We start from the raw sequence: 13491 nt of genomic DNA on the forward strand, positions 1-13491 counted from the left end.
GAGTAGAAGAATAACTATCAATTTTAATAGTTAGCGTTACATACTAAAAATATATTTTCTCTGTCCCGATTATTTGTTTATCTTTGATTTTGGAATAAAAACCAAGGAGTGAAGATGAGACCATTTGTGATATTATCAAGAATGACAAGTGGCAAAATATTCCCACTATAAAAAAAATAAACAAATGAATAAGATACTCGAATATAAAATAGGTAAATAAATGACTGGAGACGGAGAACTAAATTGATTTAGAGAAAAAAAGGTACGCTCATAGTAATGTTGTTTGTTCGGCTACGTATCTTGAATTTCTCACTATCGAATGTTCTTGAATTTTTGTTGCCCTCGGCAATACACATGCAGTTATTACACATCATTGATTGTGATTTTTGTGAGATTGGTTCATTTTTTGTGATATGTAAGATTGTTCGGCTACGGATCTTAGTCATACCTCATAATATGAAAGTTAAATTAAGAAGATATTATGGCAATAAATAGATCCTTATCAGAGTAAATTCTTTGGACAACGACTTTTTACAAGAAAATACGCCTGATAAATAGTTATCATGGTAAATACCTTCACTATTACGAGTTACGAATCCACTAATTAAGTACCTTTGTCATGGTAATCTACAAATCATATAGCATCATGTATGTTATTACGTGATGGGATTGACAAACGCCACATAGTAACAACGATTTGTGTAATACTCAGTCACAACTCCTTTCATCTTACACAAGACCGATCTTTTATGAAGCTTTTTTCGAGCAATTATAGAAAATTTAATGTTTTAAACTACCAAAAATAATTTTTAATGAGAAGATACCTAGAAAATATAGATAACTACGGAATACGTATTTTAGCCATGACATACTTACACTACAGTCTACGTACGTTTCATAATTGTATACTAAGTTGAGAATAAGCCAAACTCTACCGTTGATGATTCAATAACCTACGCGATCTTCTGAGATTTTTTTTGGAGTGAATTTTGCTTCCTTCTTCATTATAAAAGCCTTAACCATGCTTCTCATAATCTCATCGTTTCATATCATATTAGAATGCATCGTATATTTTATTTATTCTACAATTTATTACTATCTTTTTTGAGTTTGTGTGATCTATGTATGTCATCCCCTTAAACTAAAAGAATAAGAGATCTCTAAAGTTTTCCCGCCTAAATGAATTAGGCTATATAAATGGGCTTCATAACATCATATCTACAACTGGGTCATCTTGATTAATTTTGACTTGGGCTTCATAATATCATACCTACAACTGGACCATACTAATTAATTTCATACAATATATAATTCTATACCATTTAATAAAGGGGATAATATTCTTTTAACTTGCATCCCCCTTATACTAGAAGAATAAGAGTTCTCAGAATTTTCCCGCCTAAATTAATTTGGCTATAATTAGGCTTTTATTATAACATATCTGTTATTGGACTTTCATTATCTTATATCTACATCTGGATGATAATGAACTTTCCTTTTCCACCGATTAATACAAAATATTAATTAATTATAATAAATTTACAATTAAATTTCAAATTGAGTTAAATATCATTTTTATTATTATTTTCTTTAATGTTTCTATCTAAAATACCGCGCATTCGCGCGGGATCTATACTAGTTGTTAATACTTGACATGATTTTCTTTAAGATCTCATATAAAATCTAATCTTTCCATTGCATTATTTTTGACTTAATGACCAAGTGTAACATATTTATCACAAGCTTTATGTCCATATACGGCTCAAAGTAGAGTTTTACCCGCACAAATAACGCAAATTCTTATTTACGACGGGTACTGTTCGTCTCAAATAAGAGACGGGCCAATTGTGACCATTTTATGAGAAAATGTGACCATTTTTTCATAGGTAACATTTTATGAACAGTTTATGAGTGGTTACATTTTATCAAAAAGTGGTCACATTTGGCCGTCTCTTATTTGTGACCGTCACAAGGGAGACTTATTGCACAAATAAATACATTTGGAACTTCTATAAAAAAAGAAGCCAGTTAATTTAATGTAACTATAATGAAAAAGAAAAATTGCTATCTATAATTTAATTTAGCCCTTACCTCAAAATAAAGTGCATGCAATGATAAAAGTTGTAATAGATTATTTGTTTTCTTGCGAGGAAAATACCCCTAAAAGTCATATTTTTGAGATCATACACTTTAACCTATTTCAGTTACTACATTATAATTTATACATGATTGAACATTGCATCTAGGCATGTGCATTGCACAGACATTAAATCTAGTCTAGTATATATATAAAAGAGAGTTTTTTCGAGCGATCTGAGAGCGTCCACATCATCAAAAAATCAATTTAGGAAAGTATAATTTTTGATGTAAAAAATAAAGTGGAAAATCTTTTAATTTTTATAATATGTATATTTCCTAAATTATATTCAAGTGATATTTCCAATTTTTATATCAAACTTTTACATTTCATTTGGCAAAAAAATATCGTTAAAAAAATTATGAAAATAATATAATTAGCTTTGTGTTAAAAAATGCTATCATTAGAGTATAAATTTCATATTATTTGCACATATTAAAGATGGTGTACTTCTTAATACGTAAAATTGTATAATTTTTATATATTTTGTCCCACATTGGAAAATAAGTAGGTGTGGTGAATATACTACATATAAATACTAGAATTGTCCCACATCGAAAGATTAGTATAAGGTGATGTGATCCTATGATTATAAATAGGATGCATATTTGGAACTTATGTATCCACCAAAAAATTTTTTAGTCTCATAAATATTGTTTTAACGAGCTCTTAAGATTTTCTATCGTTATCTACGATATGATATAAAAAATAAAGTGGAAATCGTTGGGAACTACTCGGGAAAGAGTTGAGATTATGAACAAGAAAATCAAAAAATAACTAAAGGTTGAACAAGAAAATAAAAAAATAAAAGGTTTTACTAATGGTAGTCTCCTGACACATACACTACAAAACTAATGGTTGTCTTCTGAATGCAGTAATAGAGCTTTAATGAGTCGTTATATGTCCGATGTAGAGATCCATATCTAATGATCGAGACTAAGTGGTTTTTACCTTCAAAGAAAAATAATATGTATACAATAGTGGTTTTTTAAGAAGAGACATGTATTTCCTGGTATATTATATCTTTCACATTGAAAAATAATGTAGGCATTATGAACATACTACGTCTAAATAATTAAATTATGTATCTCACATTGAAATAATAGTATACAGTAGGGTGATTCTATAAATATAAATAGGAGGTATCCTTGAAACTTAGGTATTAATCCAAAATTTTTTGATATAAAAGATATGGACTTTTTAGTATGTTATATGTCTCACATTGAAAAATAATGTAGTTGTTGTGAATATATTATGTATAAATAATAGAAATGTCCCATATATATACATTTTCTATATTATATTAAAGTGATGTTTATTATTTTGATATAAAAACTTTATATTTCATTTGAAAAAAAATATCGTATGAAAATTGTATAATTAGATTGTGACAAAAAAATGCTATCATTAGAGTGTATATTGTATTGTATTGTATTGTATTTTCTCATTATTAAATCGGGTTGATGTCAAAGTAGGTACAAAAAAATGGTGTACTTAATAGTTAGTATGTTATTTGTCCTACATTGAAAAGTAACGTAAATGTGGTGAATATACTATGTATAAATATTAAAATTGTCCCACATCGGAAGATTACCGTAAGGCATGGTGATCTTATGATTATAAATAGAAGTCATAACCCAAAATCTTTTGATTCCCTTAAGTATTGTCAGAGATAACTCTTAAAAGAGTTTATATAATATATACTATGTATTTCTTATTTTATATTCAAGTGATGTTTCTAATTTTTATATAAAAACTTTTAAATTTCATTTGACAAAATAATGTCGGTAAAAAAATTATGAAAATAATATTATTAGATTCATGGTAAGAAATGCTATCATTATATATAGATTTCATATAATTTGCACATATTAAAGATGGTGTATTTCATAGTATGTTATATCCCCCACATTGAAAAATAATATAGGTGTGATAAATATACTACATATAAAAAATAGAATTTTCCCACATCAAAATATAGTATAAGGTGGGTGATTCTATGAGCATCCTTGGAACTTAGGCATCAACCCAAAATCTTTTGAGTCGCTTAAGTATTGTCTTGGAGAGCTCTTAAAAGTTTATATCATTATATTTTCTACCTATAGATTTCCCATATTGAAAAATAATGTAGGTGTGGTAAATCCGTAAATATACAATGTTTAAATAATATAATTAGAATTGTGTTAAAAAATATTCTATCATTAGAGTATAGGTTCTTATCATTTGCACATATTTTAATTATGATAAAAAAATAGAAAACAAGCGTCCATGGTAGCATGTGTAATCTATCAAAGTTCAAGGTTACCATGAGAAATTTTCAATATTATAATGATATAGTTAATTAAATTTGCATTTAAAAGAGAGATATCCGTACCAATAAAACAATAAAAAGGGTATTATTTTTTAATTGTTATTTTATTGTCACGCCATCAAATTGAACGTCCATTTAACAACCTTTACATTAGGGGGTACCATGGGCAAAAAAATAGAACCTCAAGGGTACCATAGGCAGATTTTTAAAAGTAGGGGTAACATGGAAAATCTAACAAAACTAAGGGGTACTACGGGAAATTTCCGTATCTCAATTATTTTAAATTTTTTTTTTGAAGAAAAACAACGTACAAATATTAATGGAGAGTACTTGATCATATTATTAAATTTAAATATAACTATTAGATATAATGAGTAGCAATTGTCTGTATTCGGTATTCGAGATCTGGTTGGTTGTCGAACTAAGTGCAAAAAAAATGGTGTAATTCTGAGTATGTTATTTGTCCCACATTGAAAAATAATGCAGGTTTGATAAATATATATTACGTATAAATATTAGAATTTTTCCACATAAAAAAAAAATCCAATTTTTTTGTGAATATATTACTTATAAATAGTAGAATTATCCCACATCGAAAGATTAATATAAGGTAGGGTGATTATATAATTATAAATAAGAGTTAACCCACGTATATATTAATCTTTTTTTTTGAAAGAGATATTTTAATAATATGTAAATAAATCATTAGACATATAATGTAAACATTAAACGCTTATAACTTTTTTTTTTGCATTATAAATAAGTTAATTACCCCGTTGCAACGCACGGGCATTATTTTTTAATTGTTATTTTATTGCCACGCCATCAAACTTAGCGTCCATTTAACAGCCTTTACATTAGGAGGTACCATGGGCAAAAAAATGGAATCTCAAGGATACCATAGGCAGATTCTTAAAAGTAGGAGTAACATGGAAAATCTGACAAAATTAAGAGGTACCACGGAAAATTTCCGTATCTCAACTATGATAAAAAAAATGAAGAAAAACAACGACAAATATTAATGGAGAGTACTTGATCATATTATTAAATTTAAATATAACTATTAGATACTAATGAGTAGCAATTGTCCGTATTCGGTATTCGGGATCTGGTTGAATGTCGAACTAAGTGCAAAAAAGATGGTGTAATTCTGAGTTTGTTATTCGTCCCACATTGAAAAACAATGCAGGTTTGATGATATACTACGGATAAATAGTAGAATTGTCCCACATCAGAAAAATAATCCAAGTTTGGTGAATATATTACTTATAAATAATAGAATTCTCCCACATCGAAAGATTAGTATAAGGTGGGGTAATTATACGATTATAAATAAGAGTTAACCCACGTATATATTATATCAGAAAATTATCATAAGGTGGGGTGATCCTAAAAATTAATCTAGGAAAGTATTATGAATATTATATTTCGATGTAAAAAATAAAGTGGAGAATCTTTTAATTATTATAATATTTATTTCCTATATTATATTAAAACTTTTACATAATTTGATTCTTGGTAAAAATGATATCATTAGCGTATATATTTCATATAATTTGTACATATATAAAATCATATACTTCTTAGTATGTTATATGTCCCACATTGAAAAATAATGTGGGATTATATAAAAATAATAGAATTGTCCCACATCGAAAGATTAACATCAGGCGTGGTAGTCTTATGATTATAAATATGAGGCATCATTAGAACTTAGGTATCAACCCAACATTTTTTGCGTCTCTTAAATAAGATGTTTTGACTTTTGATCATATCTAAATAAATGATTAGACATAAGATGTAAATATTAAGACCTTATAACCAATTTTTTGTTACTAAGTTAATTACCCCGTTGCAACGCACGGGCATCCAAACTAGTCTATCTATATATATATATATATATAAAAGAGAGTTTTTTCGAGCGATCTGAGAGCGTCCACATCATCAAAAATAAATTTAGGAAAGTATAATTTTTGATGTAAAAAATAAAGTGGAGAATCTTTTAATTATTATAATATATATATTTCCTAAATTATATTCAAGTGATATTTCCAATTTTTATATCAAACTTTTACATTTCATTTGTCAAAAAAAATATCGTTAAAAAATTATGAAAATAATATAATTAGCTTTGTGGTAAAAAATGCTATCATTAGAGTATAAATTTCATATTATTTGCACATATTAAAGATGGTGTACTTCTTAATATGAAAAATTGTGTACTTTTTAGTATGTTTTGTCCCACATTGAAAAATAATATAGGTGTGGTGAACATACTACATATAAATAGTAGAATTGTCCCACATCGAACAATTGGTATAAGGTGAGTGATTCTATAATTATACATAGGAGGCATACTTGGAACTTAGGCATCAACCCAAAATCTTTTGAGTCTCTTAAGTATTGTCTTGGAGAACTCTTAAAAGTTATTTTCTACCTATAGATTTTATATATCCCACATTGAAAAATAATGTAGGTGTGGTAAATATACTACGTTTAAATAATATAATTAGAATTGTGTTAAAAAAAATTATATCATTAGAGTATAAGTTCATATCATTTGCACATATTTTAATTATGATAAAAAAACAATAAAAATTAAACGTATGAATATTAATCGATAATATAGTATTTGCTTATTATTAAATCGGGTTGGATGTCGAATTAGGTTCAAAAAATATGGTGTACTTTTAAATATGTTATTCGTCTCACATTGAAAAATAATGTAGGTGTGATAAATATATACTACTTATAAATAGTTGAATTGTCCCACATCATAAGATTATCATAAGGTGGGGTGATCCCATGATTATAAATAAGATTTATCCTTGGAACTTAGGTATCACCCCAAATATATTGAATCTCTCAAAGTATATTTATTATATAAAAGACTTTAAACATAATCTTGAATTAAATGTTAAATTTTTAAGGTTGTAACATTTTTTTCGGTGGGAGAAAGATTGATAAAATGGTCAATATTATAACGGAAATTTTTCATGGTACCCTCGAACTTTGTTACATTACACATAATACCCCTAATTTTAAGTTTATACATATAATACCCTTGTGTTTACTTTTTTCATAACGCCGTTACTCCTATGAGTAACTAGATGAGTAATTGAGCATGCCATGCAATTTGTGTTTTGTTATTTAGGTATTAAATGTTAGTTTATTAAATAAAATATGGATTTAGGAATTAGATGATGAAGTGTTTGTGTAATAGATAACAAAAGAAAAAGGCGTCAAAAGTCATAGGAGCAATGACGTTATGACGGAAGTTGTCAAATGGTATTCTGGGAAAGAAAAAGGTGAACATAGGGGTACCATTTGTAGAAACTTAAAATTAGGGGTACCATGTGTAATCTATCAAAGTTCAAGGTTACCATGAGAAATTTTCAATATTATAATGATATAGTTAATTAAATTTTCATTCAAAAGAGAGATATATGTACCAATAAAACAATAAAGAGAGTATTATTTTTTAATTGTTATTTTATTGTCACGCCATCAAACTTAACGTCCATTTAACAGCCTTTACATTAGGGGGTACCATGGTCAAAAAAATGGAACTTCAAGGATACCATAGGCGGATTCTTAAAAGTAGGAGTAACATGGAAAATCTGACAAAATTAAGGGGTACCACAGAAAATTTCCGTATCTCAATTATGATAAAAAAAATGAAGAAAAACAACGACAAATATTAGTGGAGAGTACTTGATCATATTATTAAATTTAAATATAACTATTAGATATAATGAGTAACAATTAACCGTATTCGGTATTCGGGATCTGGTTGAATGTCGAACTTAGTGCAAAAAAGATGGTGTGATTCTGAGTATGTTATTTGTCCCACATTGAAAAATAATGCAGGTTTGATGAATATATATTACCTATAAATAGTAAAATTGTCCCACATCAGAAAAATAATCCAAGTTTGGTGAATATATTACTTATAAATAGTAGAATTGTCCCACATCGAAAGATTAGTATAAGGTGGAGTGATTATATGATTATAAATAAGAGTTAACCCACGTATATATTAATCTTTTATTTTTTTCGATAGAGATATTTTAATAATATGTAAACAAATCATTAGACATAGAATGTAAACATTAAACTCTTATGTTTTTTTTTGCATTATAAATAAGTTAATTACCCCGTTGCAACGCACGGGCATCCAAACTAGTTATGCAATATAATATACTATAGAATCTAACTTGAATTATTTGTAACCTACTTATATTATATTTTTGTATGTTAAATAATTAACATCTCTATACATCTAATAAACTATAAAGTTTAATAAAATTGCATAGATTATAAATTTAATATATAATTTTAGGATGATAATAATTAATATCATAATTGTACATGTTTATACTAATTAATTATTTTATTTTAAGGAAATTAACCATCTTCTAGTCTTTTATAAATATTTAGGAAAATTACCAAACATCTTCTTTCTTCTATTCTTCTTGAGATTGACCATCTTAATTAATTATTTTATTTTAAGGAGATTGACCATGTTTAGGAAAATTACCAAGCTTCTATATAATTTAATTTTAACCCAACTTATATAATATTTGCATTGAGGACCCTCAATTGGGTCTATCACACGGTGTTATTGATTTAAAACTATATAGTATAATTAATTTGTATAACTTTCTTTAATTACATTGAAGTCCCTTGGTTTCTGGATTTAATATATAGTATTGATTGATTGATTACATAATTTTTTCGATTTGATTTAATTCATATATGTAATATATTTATATATATAAATATATAATCTTCTTAAAATTGCATGTCTAAGTAGTAAAAGTAATTTCGTCAGTAAAGAAAAGAATTGTAGTAACATTGGATATAGTTATATGATAGTAATCACTCATTTGAATAGTAAAAGTAACAATATTATCAACGAGATTGGTGAGAGTGGTAGAAACAACAACGGGAGTAGTGAAATAATCAATATTAATGCGGCAATAGTGAAAGTAACAATAATTACGCCGGGAGTAGTGAAAGTAACAATGATTACGGGCAAGTAGTGAAATGTTATTACTATTGTTTCATTAATAAGAGTAAAATATTAATAGCGGGAGTATTGAATTTGTCTCAAAATTTATTTCATCGTAATTTTAGAATATGTTATAAAAAATATATTAATGATGAATTTATGGGTTATGCAACTTTAAGTAATTTTATTTAATGAAAAAAAATTGAATGGTAAGTAGAGATAGTCCGGGCGAAGCCGGACACCAATACTAGTCATATATAAAAAATGTTTGACATATTAACTCAAAACATAGTTAATTTTTAGTGAAAAAATTAGGGAAAATAATATGATAATTATTTAATATTATAGATTTAAGGGGTAAAAAAAGAAAATTAAATTAGATCAAGTATCTTATTTTTTACTCATAAATGTTACCTTGTGAGTTACTGAGTTGTGATAATATTTGGATTTGTTTTAAAGACAAAGTAGATACTCCGTCTTAAAATAGATCGGAAATCCACCAAAATTATTACACTTGGTGAGAATATTTGAATCCGTTTTAAAGATAAAACCGTATTCCATCTTATCGGAAGCCCAAATAAAAAAAATCAACAGTGTAAAAAGTATCCACTCATCCAGTAGGCAGAATTGCAGAAACCCTGAACAGTTGAGTAGCAGATTTCAGGTACGATTGGCTCTCTCTTCACTCTCAATTCCTCTTTCCCCATTCCCTTAGCTTCTGTCTTGTAATCAGTTATCACCCATTTCTTCCCGTAAGTCTTGCTTGCTTAAGACGAGTATCCGTCTTCAATCTTAAGACGAGTCAAATACTACCCTATGGCAGTAATAAAGACAACAATTTTGGCATGTCCAAGGGAACTAGTCAGAAGTCATGTGATTTGGTATATATTTGACCCGTTTTAAGCTTAAGACGGATAATGCTCGTCTTAAATGAGAATTTGTGACTTCTTTAATCTTCTATTTCAGCATATAATTGTGCCTCATGTTTTTGATATGGAATACTAATTGCTAGATTAGTAAGCATTAATTGTTAATAAACAAATTTAGTTCCCCTAATTATAATTTATCTATGACCTGGGATTTTGGTTTGTTGTTTATATCTGGGTTTCTTGTATAATGCAAATTGGTAATTCCAATTTCCGATTTGATTGGGGGAGTTTTGTCCTAATCTATACTCTCTCCGTCCCAGTCATTTTCATTTTTGGTGAGGGATAATTTGATCAAAGGAAAATAAATGATTGAGACGGAGGGAGTATTAGTCGAGGCAGACTATTGGTTCGGTGGGCATATTGGCTTCTGAAATTACGATTAGGTGATTCAGTCATGTAATGTGAAAGGGGCTTTCATTCTCCTTTGCAACTTGCTAGTGTGTTGAACTAAAGGAAATCGTTGGTCGAAGCTTTTGTGGTTGTATGATGTGATAATTGCTTCTTTTTTATTGAGAAGTAGGCGTCAATCTTAAACATTTCTGGACGCAATTTTCATCTCTCGTATAATTTGTATGGTTTGTTAGTACCGAGATTAGGCTAGTGTACGGTTATACACCCCTGCTTGCCATTTAACGGGCCGAGGGGGTCCATGAGGCACTTGGAAAAGAAGTTGGTGTAATCTTCTTCATTCTTCTGCAACATGTTTATGAATTTTACAGCTGTGTAATGTGATTTGGATATAGGATGGACAAAGAAAAGAAGCCGAGTCGTACCAAAGCCATCAACAAGTTAAACAACAACTTGTACATGACCCTGAAAGAGATAATCCGCGAGCATGCTCTTCGTTATCTCCCTGCAAAATCACTTTGCCGGTTCAAAGCTGTGTGTAAAGACTGGAAACTTCTGATTTCAAATCCTTTCTTTGAGCACAGTCAAGCCAATTTTTCCCGATCTCTGTCTGGCTTATTTGGTCAAACTCCTGAGGGGCCCATCTCCTTTATATCCCTTGACCCGATGGCATATGGTGTTCCAGATCCCGAGATGAAGTTCCTGCCCGAGCCTGTTGATTTAGTTGCCTCGTCCAATGGATTACTCTGCCTTCGAGGTCGTACTGAGGATAAGGCATATTACATATGTAACCCTGTAAATCAACAGTGGAAAAAACTCCCTAAACCTGAAGCTGACCACGGATCAATTCCTGCCGTAGTACTTGTCTTTGAGCCGTCACTTCTGAAGTTCGAGACTGATTATCAGTTAATATGTGCTTTTCCTTCTCCCGATTTTCATGATGCTTATGAGTTTGAGATGTATTCATCGACCGATAACTCATGGAAAGTTTCTCCAGAAATGCTTTTTGGTGAGCGACCAAGGGTATTGGAACGAAATGGTGTTCATCTAAATGGCGTTGTTTATTGGCTATCCGCTGACTTTTCTCTTGTTGGGTTTGATTTGAAGATAAACCGAGCAAAATGTATCCCTTGTTTTGACATGGCAGAATCCGTGGGTGTCATAGACGGGAAGATTAGTACTTCACGTAAACAGGGCCACGACTTGATTATGTGTGTTCTTTCGAATGTGTCTGGAAAAGCGACGTGGGAAAGGCGATGTTTCTTCGTAAATCAATCAAACATGTGCCCAGACTTGAGTCATGAACGACATGTTTTGACCACAGGAAGTGATTTGGCCGTGTTTCATGATGGAAAGACGATCTTCTGCTACAATCTAAAGACCAAGGAAACTAAAAGTATCGGTACTGAGTCCGACTGCAACCAATATAACTGTAATGGTTTTTACGTTCCTTGTGTTAATAGTCTTGTGAGCTTGCATTAAAAATGTTATGGATGTAGTAGTTTTTGGTACCTTGCTGATTGACCAGTGTGATTGTACATGTTCATGTCTATTGTCTGCTCTGTTGATCTATCTTAAACGACTGGATTATTAGAAACTTATTATGGTAATGTGTTATTTTGATCTTTGATCCTCTCTATGGCATTAACCACGGTAAATATGCTTTTTCACGGGTCACATCCTGTCGGTAACTTAAAAGTCCAACTAAGCCATTAAGAGTATGTTCTGATTTTAGCTCGTCTTATTTCAGTTCTGTTTAATCCATTTTTATTTTTCAGTTCCGTTTAGAGAGTTAGTGGCTTAAAGTCTTGTTCTTTAAATTATAAATCCTTTGTTTAAATGTTGAGCCGAGTTATTTTATAATGTGTTCGATAGTGATATTGATGAGCAGTGTTACAGTCCTACAATATGTTCCTGCGAAATTCACAAGTGAAGGCATGAAAAGGTTAAAATGATAAAATTTCTGATGTAAAAGGTTTGACACATAATGCAAGATTGGAGGACGGCTGTGGTGGTGGCATGGCAGTGATAGGAGGGAGAGTCGTGGTAATGGTGGTGTTCGGTGGTGGCTGTAAAGGGGTGTGGTCGCTGCGGTGATAGTGGAGGGAGTGAAGGAGAGCAATTTTTTTTTTTTTCAAATGTCTGGTCTTTACGAGATACGTATTTGACAAAGAATATATGTCGGAAAACTTAAAAGAGGTAGTAGGCCTAAAGCGTAACAAATTTTGTACCAAAGAATGACACTACTTAGGGCATCAACAATAGAGGTTTGTCAACAAAGGTTTGTGTACTTTTTAGAGGTTTGTTAACAAACCTCTCTATTGTTGGGAATGAGGTTTGAGGTTCATAGACGAGAATGGTTACATATTTGTATACGAGGTTTTGGATGGATGACGCAAGTGGTGGTCCCTAAAATATAACCAACATATGAGAGAAAAAAAAATGGATAATTTGAAGTGAGTCCTATAACATAAACCTTGAGAAGGTTTGTCTATTGTTATGTATAGGTTTGTTATTGAAGAGGTTTGTTAATTTGGTGATGTGTCAAGTGACAAACCTCTAAAGAGGTTCATCTATTGTGGATGCCCTTATTAGAAACCGAAAAACTTTATCGGTACAGTCGAAAATAGAAAAATCAAGACAGAGTTAATAATTACTAGCTTAGGGACAAGACTTTTGGTGAGTCCTAAGACAAGATCCACTAAAGACTACCAATAATCTATCATAGTCTTAATAAAGTCTTGACAAAGTC

General features: G+C 29.9%; 1 protein-coding gene across 1 annotated transcript; it reads left to right on the plus strand.

Annotated features, from left to right (window-relative positions):
• The first annotated feature begins 9972 nt into the window (after window positions 1-9972).
• On the plus strand, window positions 9973-12364 carry LOC141643709 (F-box protein At5g07610-like). The gene is made up of 2 exons (XM_074452980.1): window positions 9973-10126; window positions 11135-12364. Exon 2 carries the CDS (start codon window positions 11136-11138, stop codon window positions 12219-12221), a length of 1086 nt encoding a protein of 361 aa, XP_074309081.1. The 5' UTR covers window positions 9973-10126; window position 11135; the 3' UTR covers window positions 12222-12364.
• The last annotated feature ends 1127 nt before the right edge of the window (window positions 12365-13491 follow it).

This window comes from Silene latifolia, chromosome 2 (assembly GCF_048544455.1).
Source record: "Silene latifolia isolate original U9 population chromosome 2, ASM4854445v1, whole genome shotgun sequence".
Classification (NCBI taxonomy): Eukaryota; Viridiplantae; Streptophyta; class Magnoliopsida; order Caryophyllales; family Caryophyllaceae; genus Silene; species Silene latifolia.